The sequence below is a fragment of the Marmota flaviventris genome, chromosome 1 (assembly GCF_047511675.1).
Source record: "Marmota flaviventris isolate mMarFla1 chromosome 1, mMarFla1.hap1, whole genome shotgun sequence".
In the NCBI taxonomy this organism is placed as follows: domain Eukaryota; kingdom Metazoa; phylum Chordata; class Mammalia; order Rodentia; family Sciuridae; genus Marmota; species Marmota flaviventris.
The window spans coordinates 173509349-173522337 of NC_092498.1; the positions used below are offsets into that span (position 1 = coordinate 173509349).

At 41.4% G+C, this 12989-nt stretch overlaps 1 protein-coding gene across 1 annotated transcript in view; it reads left to right on the top strand.

Moving 5' to 3' along the window:
- The window catches only part of Ptprg (protein tyrosine phosphatase receptor type G), a 708866-nt gene that overhangs the window by 167786 nt on the left and 528091 nt on the right, over positions 1–12989 (top strand). The window contains exon 2 of the mRNA XM_071619197.1: positions 6984–7088. Within this exon, the coding sequence (XP_071475298.1) occupies positions 6984–7088 (105 nt within the window). The remainder of the gene's footprint in view (positions 1–6983; positions 7089–12989) is intronic.

Genomic DNA, 12989 nt, shown 5'->3' on the forward strand with positions numbered 1-12989 from the left:
AATATTATCTATTGTATTTGAGGTTAACTCAGTATCACAAACAGCTAAGAGGACCGTTTGTAATGCAGTAGTTGTAGAAGAACACACTTCTTGATCCTACTATTTGGGACACTCACCAAGTACGTTTTTAACACAATTAATTGAAACACAGGCACAAAGGAAATGAGAGGCTGATTGGAATATTTAATTACTTTTAACTATAATTTGATCCTTTTGCCTATTGCAGGCACAAAAAAAGATAAAGATATATTCATTTCAGACTATTGTGTGGGATTTTATGTTCTTAAATGCTCTTTAAAAATTTGGAGAAAATTGTGCTTGAATGCAGATTTTGCCGTCCTTGAGGGATCTTTAATTTGTTTGTTGTATGAGCAGTTGTAATAGATATAAACAGCCTGCTTCACTGCTTGTCTGCCATTCTGAAAATCTGTATTCCGGACTCGAAAATGAGAGTGCCTATTGCTTATTTTTAGTGGGCTCGTTTTTTGGCAGTGACTCTGGAGGAAGAAAGAAAACTCCTTATGTGAGTGTGACCCGTCCATCATCCTAAGTAATTCTACATTCTGGCACAGGGGCCTCAACATTTCTGTGTTCTGCTGTTTTCCGGTTTGGTTGGGAGTTGAATTATTCTGCCCAGCTCTTTATCCTGTAGAATGATCTAGAAGTGGCTATGGGGTGAAGTGGAAATAACTTCATGTATTACTGCTGTAGTTGGCTTTGGGCCCAAGATGTCCAGTCAAGTTGTAGAAGGAACTTTGGGATGTTCTGATTATCTGCCTTCACCCATGTATAACCTGTGCCATGTACCCGCTTTTCCCCACAGAAGATCAAGACAGCAGAGATCAAGTGGATGTTGTGGGTCTATCCGGGATGATGAAGGACTACATTGAGTGGTTCTTTTGAAATCCTTGGTGGCCTCTTGTCTTCTTTTCTTGGCGGACATCTTGGACTTCTATTCGCATTCCCGTATACAAATGCACGTAGAAATGGACTGCCTTTGTCAAAAGAAAGTAGGGCATTGTACTCTCTAATTTCAGTTTTGGAAGAAAAACGTTTTCAACCCCCATGTAGTGACTTTATTATTATCTAATCTGGACTCAGGGATTCTTGCTTCTTTCGGATGGGAAATCCTAAGAACTGTATGTCAAGAACATTATTTAATATGCCCAAAGGGGCAAGGCTCTTAGATGGAAAAAGGTTCCCTGCAAAATATCAAAGAGTTAACACAGCTTGAAGTCCCCCCCCAACCCACCCTTCCCCAAGTCAAAATATCTGTGAAACACTGAGAACACTGACTACACAGAATTCTCCTGAAGATCCAGTTAAGGCAGATGGGTTACACATCTGCTTTAATATTCCCAGAATAAAAACATTTATTCTTATAAACTATGTCCGGTAGCTGTGGGAAATTAAATCATGCACATAGGAAGCGGTTGCGTTGATATCTTCAGTAGTAGGTAACTCTGAGGCTATTTTTATAGGAAAGGATTGGGCCTTTGGGGCTGGAAACATTTTTATCTTTTTCGCTTCAGGCTGGAAATGAGGTAGGCTCCGTAGAAGTTCTGAGAGGAAATGGCGTTTTTGAAAACTCCCTGATGAAAATACCTGTCACTCATTTAACTCTCTGCCTAGCAACCAGGTTGACTTAAGATTCCTCTTGCTGAGGGAGATGTAAGCATCCCCGGCTAGTTAATACTACTGGTTTTGAAATCTCCGCTTTCATCTTGTTGGAATTCAGAGACCTAGATTCTCCTGGAGGATGGGAGTGGCTGGATTCTTCCATGCACATGATCCAACCCTCAAAGGCAACTTTAAGTTCAAAATTCCTTATGCTCTGGTTCATCACCCCACCAAGGGTGTGTGTATGGTGGGGTGAGGGTGGGGCTCAAACAATACTAGAATTGACCACTTTGAAGAGATATACAGCTATGTATACGTCTCCATATATAACTGTTCTTCCAGTAAGTTGCAATGTTATAACATGATAAAAAGTCCTCCTGGGCTTTCCTTTGACAAATGAATTTAGCTCCATAAACCATAGTGGTTTGGTGCTGTAGAACCTGGTCGAATAACGTGTTTGCATAAGCCAGTCCTCCCTCCCATGATAACCATAGGCAGATTTACGCTTATTTTCTGTTCTGAAGTGAAGCTACATATTTTCATAAGCATGCTCCATTTTTAATTGTGTAATTAAGTTGCTGACATAAGCAACTATGCAATTTCACATTAAGGTAAGGATTCGTAAAGGCATGCATTTGCATAATTTAATTTTCTGCACAGAAGATATTGAAAATCAATAGCATGATTCATAGCCATACCATATCATTGCCATGCCGCCATCGGTTGGCTGTTTGAGCTTAGGAGGGTACAAAGAGTATTAAAATTGATTGAATTTGGTGTGCTGACTCTGTATCTTTACTTGGGAACCACAGACTGTTTCTATTTGCAAATCTTCTGTTCCTTGCCAATACAATATGAAGTTGTTTAATATACTCTATATACATTTTTGACTGCTTTTCAAATAATAGTTTCTAGAAAATTGTTATTTTTTTAGAATCACATTATTATTAACTGAAATGCATTGAGGAGAGAACTTAAAATTTTGTTTTAACTTATGCAGCAATCCAGTAATGCATGATGATGTTTTTATTGGGGATTGGGGTAAGGAATCACACATTACTGACAGATGTAATAAAAGGGAAAACTAAATATAGTCACCTTCAATGAATAATTTATGTGTTGAACAAAACAAATCTGGTGCCAAGTGATAGAGTCCTTGGCTACACTGTTCCTTTCTGCATGGCCTCCCTGAGGGTTTGCTTATTAGATAGTCAGGATGGTTCCTGCTTCAGATCTTTCTGAAGGAGAAGGTGGCGTTTTTTGTTATGTATGCACACACATACACATACACATACACACACTGTTACATCCTCTACCTGCCAGAGTAGTCGCCTTGGACCTTTCTGTCATTCATTCATTCACTCACTATTCATGAACACACAATATATGGGGGAGCTCCATTCTGGGGGTGTTTTGGCAGTAGTCTAGGAAACACATGCGCTTTTCCTGGGTCCCTTCAGCCCTTCAGAACCCATGCAATATGGCTTTCAGAAGCAAGTTTTCCTGCCCGAGCTGCCCTGGCTATGTGAAATACACCTTGTACTTCAGTACTTTGAGGGAGAGTGAGCAAGACAAGGGGACCATCTCTCTTGGGGTGGCCCTCAGCTCTTCTGTTACTGCTTGTCAGCTGGGCTGTGTTCGACATTACTGCAGCTCCTGTTTTGTCCCAAGAGACCCATCTTTAGACAGGCAGTTTCTGCTGCTCAACTCAGATCCATGTTCCCTATGTCACTTGGAAGGTGACTGCACATTACGGGTATTGAGTGCATAGGGGAGGATCTTATGGTGTCAACTTCTTTGTTTCTTCCATTGGATATATCTTTGTGGATTTGCTTTTGCGTTAATAATTTAGTTTGCTTCGGGAGCTGGTTAAGGGTGGGACCTCAAACCTGATGGCCTCAAGGACTTGTTCAAGGCTATTGGGATACAGGTCCTGATCTAAGCAAGGGGCCTGGAGATGTGGGCTTACCTGACTCAGCTGTGGACCTGCCACTGGGCTTTCCCAGCACTGATGCTCCTCCAATACGAGACCTTCCTGGCAGTCTCTGTGCGCCTTGCACTACCCTGGTGATCCCAGAGGTTCTGGGAATCGGGGGGGTAGTGGGGATTACGAGTCTGAGTTCCATCAGAGCATGGGGAGGAATTAATATCCTTGAAGAACACCCCATTCCTTCCTTAATTTCCCACCTGGTTTGTTTGTGAGCTTTCAGGTTAGAACTCTGTTCTTGCTCAGTTTGGAGCCATGTTTTGGTCAGTTCTGCAGCAGGCCCACTCCCCTGTGCTCTGCCAACCCTGCATCAGTGTGAAGCCTTTGGCTGTGAAGTTACGGACCTTGAGGACAAGAGTTGGGAATGTCAAAGATAAGGGCGACCTTAGGCCCAGCTCCCTTGGGACATTTGCTGGTTTTTATCTCTGGCTTCAGAGGCAGGAGCAGTGGCTCATTCCCACAGCCCCAGCTACCCGGAAGACTGAGGCAGGAGTTTGGGGCTAGCTTGAGCTACATAGCAACACCCAAAACTGGTGTCTTAGCTCCACCCCAGACCAATTAAATCCAAATTCCAGGTATAGTTTTGTGTTTTTTCCCCTCCCCTTTTGATACAAGGGATTGAAACCAGGAGTGCTCAACACTGAGTTGCATCCACAGCCCTTTAAAAAAATATTTTTAAAAAATTTGATACAGGGTCTTGCTAAGTTGCTTAGGACCTTGCTAATTTGATGAGGCTGGTGTTGAACCTGGGATCCTTCTGTTTCAGCCTCCTAAGCTGCTGGGGTTACAGGCGTGCGCCACCACACCTGGCTTTTTTGGTTAAAAGCAGTTCAGACCACTATTCTAACAATGGCCCTTTATGAATGGAGAAATTGGCAATCAGAAGTTGAAGCAACTGTTTACAAGACACTGTGTGTCTCACTGGGGTGTCTTTTGCATGTGAGAAAGAGAAAAAGACACTTGAACAGGTAATTGGTTCATGAAGCTATAAAGCCACAGATAGTGCTGGCTTTAAATTGCCTTTGTCCAGGTCATAGACATTATCAAGAGAGTTCATCTATAGGTTTGCCTCCTCTGACTTGGTTCCATTTTTTATCTCCTCTGTTGATACCTTACTTGATCCTTGGCCACTCTCTCAAGGCTCTGGGCTAATGTCATAACACCTCCAGAAGGAAAGAAGAATCTCTGATTGGCTGATATCCCTAGGCCTGGATGCATCAGTGGGAACAGGGAGATGATATAGTGATTGACAGGCTGAAACCAAACAGTCTATCACTAGAGCTGGCAAGATTGGTGATGACAGGGAGTGGCTGTCCAATCTGTAATACCCACTTAGGTTTATTATTGCAAATGAGGAGACTGTGTGGTAAATTTCTACTGTGTTGTGTTAAAAGGAACATCCTTAGGTCAATTGAATTTAGCAGAGTTTATTTGAACAAAACCAAAAATGATTTGTGGATTGAGTGGGTTCTGAGAACTCCAACCAACATGTGATCTGACGGCATTTGTAGGGAAATGAAGGTGAGACAGAGGAAAAACAAGAACTTAACAGGCTACAGCTTAGTCAGTCACCTGGTTGGCTGGTTACCCATTAATTGTTTGCAATCTAATATTAATTGGCTGCAGGTGCTTCTGCACCCAGCCAAAGCTCAGTTACTGTGGTTAAACTTACATGTTGGTGTGGTCTCTTGGCCTCAGTCTAAATCCAGGGCCACTTACGAAATGTTATTTCTTTACAGGCATTTAAAAAGCATTGTATAATCAGTCGTTTTTACTCATTTTGTGTGGATACAACGAGAAAGAGTTATTTGACAGAACTTACTTAAAGCAGAGTAAATAGGCAAATAAAGTTTCCCCATATGCAAAGAACATAAATAATCCTAATGATTAATAATTTAGTTTTCTTTTGTGGAGGGTTAATGGATTAGGGGACTAGATGGTGAGACTTTACTTTTGACCTCTAGAAGCTCGGATTGGCCAACTTCCTGGGGCTCTGAAGGGTTCAATTCTCTAGAATCATAGGATGAATTGGATGATAGTTACCTAAGCCTTTATTGTTTTATGGATGGGTAGTAATCAGAACCAGTGAATAAATATGGGGATACGAGGTTTACTGTTTGGTTATGTTTTGGGGTTAATCAGATTCCCCCTTTTCTCTAAAGGGCTCATACTCTATAGAATCTCTCTGCTCAGGCATTACTTGTGTTAAAGCTTGTCTGTGCACTTGAAGTGGAAGCACAAAGTACTTCTTTTTCCTGATTTTTCTGTTCCAGCCTGTCATATCCTCATCAAAGCTACATCATAATATTATTATTATTGACGAATTTGGAATGGAAAATGTATTGTGCTTTCCCGTGGCTCTCTTCATCTTAAATTGAATATACAGATTCCTCTCCCCGTTTTCTTTTACTTTTGCAAAGCACTTGATTTTGTTTGGGTGGATTTGAATATTAACATCGTCAGGTGGTGGGTATTGTTGGAGTATAATTCTGTTTCATTTTGGATTCCGGGCACCTGTGATATTTCTCATCTAATATATCAGTGCATTCAGGTGTGGATTCACAACAAGAGAAATTTGCATCCATGAAGAGGCTGGGAGAAGGGTCTTTGAACGCGGGAGCAGGCAGATGGGAACTCTCCATAATGGGGTTGAATATTTTTGCTTTTGCTTGACGGATCGGATTCATTTCGAGTTTTCCAAAAAATACATCATTAAGCAGTGTTTCTTTTCTGAGATTGTTGCGGGGGCTTCTTGTTTCAGGGGCTCAGTACTGCAGGTGACTATTTGTGGGTCCAATGGTGTGGAACATGGGTACTCACCACGGGAATCCTTCTCATGTCACACTGTGCCTTGTTTGGGTGGGATAGGCCCTGACACCCTGGTCTGCATGCTTACCTACGGGTCCTCTACTTATAAAACAAGTAGAATGAGCCCCAGCTCTGTGAAGATCACATAGGCCAGGGGACCTGGGTTTATTGATGTAAGTAGAACCAAAGTCCTAGATTCCAGTTCTACTATTTATCTGACCTTGGGTGAGTGACAGTTACCACCACTTCTTGAAACGTTAGTTGGCTCAAAACACCATAGGGTGCTGTTTTGCAGACCAAAAAAGATAGTGCATACAAAGGACTTAATGTCCTGTGCTCTTTGCTACAAAGTGAAGGGCTCATGGTAAGCTGTTATTATATGAGCAGTAGTCATGATAATCTGTGGATTCTCCTGCAAGTTTTTTTTTTCTGTAAAATGAGGTTCTATTTGGTCATTCCCAAGGTCTTTGCTTCTCTGAAGTCTCCCAGATCTGTTCATGAGACCCCCTGTGTGTACGTGGTGGGGTGATGACTTTGTCTCACTGTGGGTCTCCTCTCCCTCTTGCAGCCTTGACGGAAGGCTACGTCGGGACCCTGCATGACAGCAGACACGGCAGCTCAGTGCAGATCCGCAGACGCAAGGCTTCAGGGGACCCATACTGGGCTTACTCTGGTAAGTCATACTGTTGAGATTGGCACTATAGGCATCCGGTCAAGTCTGGCTCAAAATCCTGCTTGTATCACGTTCACACCTGAGTTCTGTTTATTGCACCCTTTTATAGTTCACTACTAGTGAAGTTGAAAATATTCAAACCTGTTTTTCTCAAGGTTGTTAATCTTTCCCACCTGTTTTCTCCCTCAATTTGCATTTATTTCTGAACTCGTTCATGAGTTATTGTACCTAACTTGTGACTTTCCTGAAGACGCACATTTTCTTTTCTGTTTCTTTGGTGGCTGTGATTTTTGGAGACCACAAATTGTAAGGCTGGTCTTCAGCTGCTTAAACTTCTGCTAAGTATTATAAAGCATTAGATATCCAAAACTAAGCAGAGAAATGCAACTTTATTTTCGAATCAGTCTTGTTTGTGGAATTTATTGTAGTTCTGTCGACTGCAGTTGTTTTCATTTATATTTTGATCCTTGTTACAGCTGTGTTGACAATTATATTGGAAATAATTTTCTTTCATTTTAAGGTGGGGGGAATGGAGACATACCATATGGAGGGTCCCCACAGTTAACCAAAATGTGACCAATGGATTGTGATTTCTTAAAGAGATTTCGAAGCTCAAAAATATACGGAAAATAGATTATAGCTAATTAAGAAAGAATACTTGAGGAAGATAGACCACTTTGGAAATTACTTTGACACTGAATAATTCGGATTGCTTATATGAAGGAGCTGAAAGTCATAGAGTATTAGTCTTAATAATAAATCTATGCATTATGCAATGTTGTTGCATATAGAGCCGAAAGCTCTCCTTTCATCGTTAATGCTCTGGTTTTAAATTCTGAATTTCCGCCTGCAAATCCTGTTAAATTTGTGTCAGTGTAAAATTTATAGGTCTGATCTTTAATTACACCTTATCTATTGGCTTTTTGCATCCTTTTGTCTATTGATAAATCTCCTGCCCCTACAGGGAGAAAAGCCTATCTGTTTTGTTTTGCTCCTAGCAGATAGTGATTCTGAAGTCTTCCATCACATCCAGTTCTTTGTGATTAGAATTATCTAATTAGAGCCTTTTTGTCACCATTTCTGATAAATGAAGGAAATTGGGAGATGAAGGCCAAAATTACATATAATATATATATATATATATATATATATATATATATAGCTTCATGCCAAGAAACCCAAAGAAAATTTATCATTTTGTTCTTTGCGGCTCTGATATCAGTCAGGAAGAAGTGTAAAGTGGCCTGCTGTTTACAGTTCGTCAATTTAGAATGATAATGCTGTTACTCAGGAAATTGGAAGTTATATCCCATCAGCATCTCCAATTGCCATTGAGGCAAAGAAAGGAAAGGCCTAAAACTTCTCTCATTACTCAGTTAAGAATAGACATAAGCGATGTTATCTTTGGGATGGAGGCATGATTGATGTCCTTCCTTGGGTGGGCTTAAACAGCCTCTGTTTGGTCCCTGTGGAATGTACGGTGTCTGGATGTGGGTACCTTGTCTGCCTGTGGCATAAGTTGAGGCACTGGCACACTTTTTCTGAAAAGATACATCTTGGGCTTTTCGGGTCACGTGGTCTCAGTTTCAGCTACTCAGATTGGCTGTTGTAGGGTCAGAGCAGCCACAGAGAGTACAGGGCTGTGTTCAGATAACACTTCATGAATTTGAGTTTTGTAGGATTTGTCTGTGTCAGGAAGTCCTGTTCTTTCAACTTTTCCACCCAACCATTTAGAACTACAATAAAGTATTCTTTCTTCACAGGGTGTGCAAAAACAGGTTTCTGGTTAGATAGGGTTCACAGGCCACCGCTTGTCAACTCTTGTTTTAATTGATATTTTCCCTCTGAAATTCAGATTAGGATAGTGATTTGAGGAATCCTTCAGAGGCTATGAACTGGTTTGTTAGGTGTAATAGAGAAAATAAGGAGAGTGAGACAGATATCAGATAATGGTACAGATAGATATCCATATATCGTTATCGAAAATACTTGGGAGTATTTCAGGGTTTTTTTGGGGGGGGGGGTTTACTGGGGGTTGAACTCAGCAGCACTCGACCACCGAGCCACATCTCCAGCCCTATTTTGTATTTTATTTAGAGAGAGGGTCTTGCTGAGTTGCTTAGCGCCTTGCTTTTGCTGAGGCTGGCTTTGAACTCGCAATCCTTCTGCCTCAGCCTCCCAAGCCCCTGGGATTACAGGCGAGCGCCAACATGCCTGATGGTTTCTGGTTTTGCAATATTTGCATATATAAAATGAAATGTCTTGGAAATGGGAACCAGGACTGAGCATGAAATTCATTTGTTTCATATGAACCTTATATAGACAGCTGGAAGCTGATTTTATAGGACATTTTTACTGTGCTTGTGTTTTCACTGGGCTGTGTCACCAGGTCATTATGGAATCTTTACTTGTGTTATCATGTTGGTACTCAGTTTTGGGTCATGGGGATGTTCAGATTTTTGAGTCAGGGATGTTTAACTTGTATGCGATCATCATGTGTGAGATGGTGCTTGCTGAGAATTCCATGGTCCCAGTGGTTGTCACATGCCAAAGTGATGGTGGTACTGATTCCCACATCAGGAAGATGAGGGGTCCATCAGAGACACTCCTCAGCATTTGGCCAATAAAGAAAGGGCAGGAAGAGTTGGAGCCTGTTGTTTTCGGCAGTTCAACACCTTAAAACTATCACAGACCCTGATGTAGGACTAATAGTTGTACGTGTGAATCTCAAGGTATAAATGTTGCTTGGCAAAAAAGACTGACAAATGAGGTCAGGCTCTTTGCTGGGGGAAATGTTCTTAAATTTACCTAAGCTGAAGCAGGCCATTCTGAAAGATTGGATTATTGGTCCATACTTTATTTTCCTGTCTTATTCTCTGATTTCATTTGCTTTCTCCTACAGTACTGTCTTGGGTGGCTTTGGGGCATGTAGTGTGTGAGAGTATGGTTTGGTTTGTTTGTTTGTTTGGTGTTTGGTGGTGCTGGGGATTGAACCCAGGGCTTTGTGCATGGTAGGCAAGCATTCTACCAACTGAGCTATATCCCAGCCCTGAGAGTATAAATTTTGTATTTATATAGAGAGACCACGGTTTTATCAGTTAAGATTCTGCAAGTACATGTAGTTGCTCGATGCCTCAGTTTTCCCATCTGTGAAATGGGGAACAATTAATAGGACTTCCCTTGTAGGGTTGTTGTGGGGTTGAGTTTAACATTATCAGTAAGTACCTATTGCTGACACTGTTATACGACTTGGCTGCTGTTGAAGTTGTTCATTGAATTTTCTTTGGGGAGTCATGATTGACAGTGGGTCTATTACTAGGTAATACTGAGAGCTAGTACCCAAGATTCACTCAGCTGTAAGTCACAAGAATTGCCTAGTTGGGATTTGGGAAATCTCAGTTTTATCAATTAGGATTTTGGAAGGACACCTAATTGCTCGCAGCCTCAGTTTCTCCATTTGTGTTGAGCCTCAGTATCTTTGGCAAGCCTTTTCCACAGCATTCCCAGTGGATTCTGGTGATCCTTCTGTTGGGATGGCCTTGGGAGCAAGGAAGGCTAGTGAAGAGGGTGGTGTTTTGGGGAATGGGTCAAGGTGACCAGTGGTGTTGCCTGGTTTGGGTTTCAGTGTTCTGCTCCTTAAGTCACCTTTGTGTGGAGTGAAGCTTGATTGATGTTGACTCTGTTATTCTGATGACATCCCTCCCAGACCTGACAGATAATTGCATGAGGTTCTGATCGTGGATGGCTTGGTTTTGGGACATCTTCCATATCACCCACAGTTCGTTAATATTGGGATAACACTTCACTTCTCACTTTAGAACGAGCCTAGCTATTTCATTTACCCTGTGTCACTTTAGATAATGGAGACGCCTACTTATCTTTGAAATGTCAAAAAACTTTGCTTTCATAGTCTTATCCAAGTATTCCTTTGTGAACACCTGTAACTTTAGCAGAGGGGACTCTGGATGGCAGAACCTGTTGAGTTCTGTCGTGGTCATCTATATGGGTCACCTTTGTGGTTCTTAATTTAGTCTCCTGTACAAAGGGATCATAATATCAGCTCAGTGGGAGAAAAAAATCATCCATCAGATAGATAAGAAGATATTATTGTTAACTCTTAGTAATAGGAGTATAATTTCAAGATTGATTTATATGTCCTTGGATTTCTTTTTTCACATGCTAACACAGAGGGGGAATCAAAGGGAATGATCCTTTAATATATTTCATGTAGAATGACATCAGGAAAAAAATGCAATAGTTTAAAAACATATCTCATTGGGAATATTAAAACAGTTTCTCTTCTGTTCGTTTTACCCAGCTGAGATGTAGATACTTTTCTCTGTGACTTGAAGTGATGACAGCTCATGAATTTTTGGAGTTTTCCCAGAACTTCTGTAATTATTACACGAAAAGTAACACATGTTGGGTACGTCACTGTTGCCGGAAAGAGGAATGAGAAACAAATCTGGGACAAGCCAACTGGAAATTCAAGGCATTTTTATTAAGCAGTTTTCTCTCTTCTCCCTCAGATATTTAGAGAAAAACAGGTGTGGTCTCCGCCACCCCATTTCCCCCCCACATCTTTAATACTCTACATCTCATGTTCCTTCTGTGTTTAAAGAACTATAAAGTCAGGCAGGTGTGGTGGTGCAGGCCTGTAATCCCAACAACTTGGGTGGCTAATGCGTGTTTGAGACCAGTCTTGGTAACTTAGCCAGTCCCTGTCTCAAAAGGAAAAAAATAAGAAAGGGCTGGGGATGTATCTCAGGGGTAGAGCATCCCTCGACTCAATCCCTAGTACCAAGAAATAAAAATAAATAAAATAAAATAGAAACTTAATCAAGACATCATTAGAAGAATCCAAAATTGAAGCATGTATTAACCACAATTCTCTGCAAAAGTTCTGGCACTGGGGTTAGATGAAGATCAAGTGGTGTAAGAGGCATTCCATCCTAAACCAGGGGACATGCATGGTCCTGGGGTCGATGACTTGCTCAGCTGTCATTGGGAGATAAATGGACACACTTGATGGGATGACTTGGAGGATTTGATGTATGTCAGCACGTGGTATAATTTTTGGCTTGCACCCGGCCTATCAATTATATGCCACCCCACTATGTGTTCATGTGAACATCTTGTATTGTAGCAAGATACAGGTGTGTGTGTCATTGCTCCCACTAAATGTAGAATCTTTGAGGACAATGGTTATAGTTTAGGATACCTGGCTTCTCCTGCTGTGTCAGAACATCTCCTTTTGTGGATATTTGGGGCACAATTTTCAAATGGACAGAGGGATGGACAGATGGATGGACAGATGGATGAAGATCTTGACAGTCTGTGCTGAGGCACTCACTCTGGGGGGGTGGGAGGTCATGCCATGAGCTTCTGATACAATAGAGGGTGATTCACAAAAGCTTTCCCTGTTGGATCCCTTCGAGTAACAAGCTCCCCTGGTGAACTTCAAGATATAATTAAAATTCCTTAAAATTTCATTTCCATACCTATTTTTAAGAAGGTCTGTGCAGGGTAAATCAAAATATGCATGCCTGCAGATGTCTGCCTTTGTCATTAGAAGAATGGAAGGCACGGCAGAGTCCCCAAGGTTTAATGTTAATATTGTCAGATTATTTGCACCCCTCCTAAAGCCTCCTATGAAGCCTCTTAAGGGAATCATTCCCTAGAGAGCTTCTCTTCTTTGCAGTAGACATCTCTGCTCCAATGGAGCCACATCCCTGGGTAGAGATCAGCCTTGCATTCACTCTTGACCATCCCAGCCCCAAAGCTATCTTGGCCCTCCTTGATCCATCTTTCCCGAGTCTTCTTTATATTTTACTTTCCATCTTCTCTCCACGTCCATATTAATCCGATGACACTTTGTAAGTCAGAGTTACTTGTTTATCA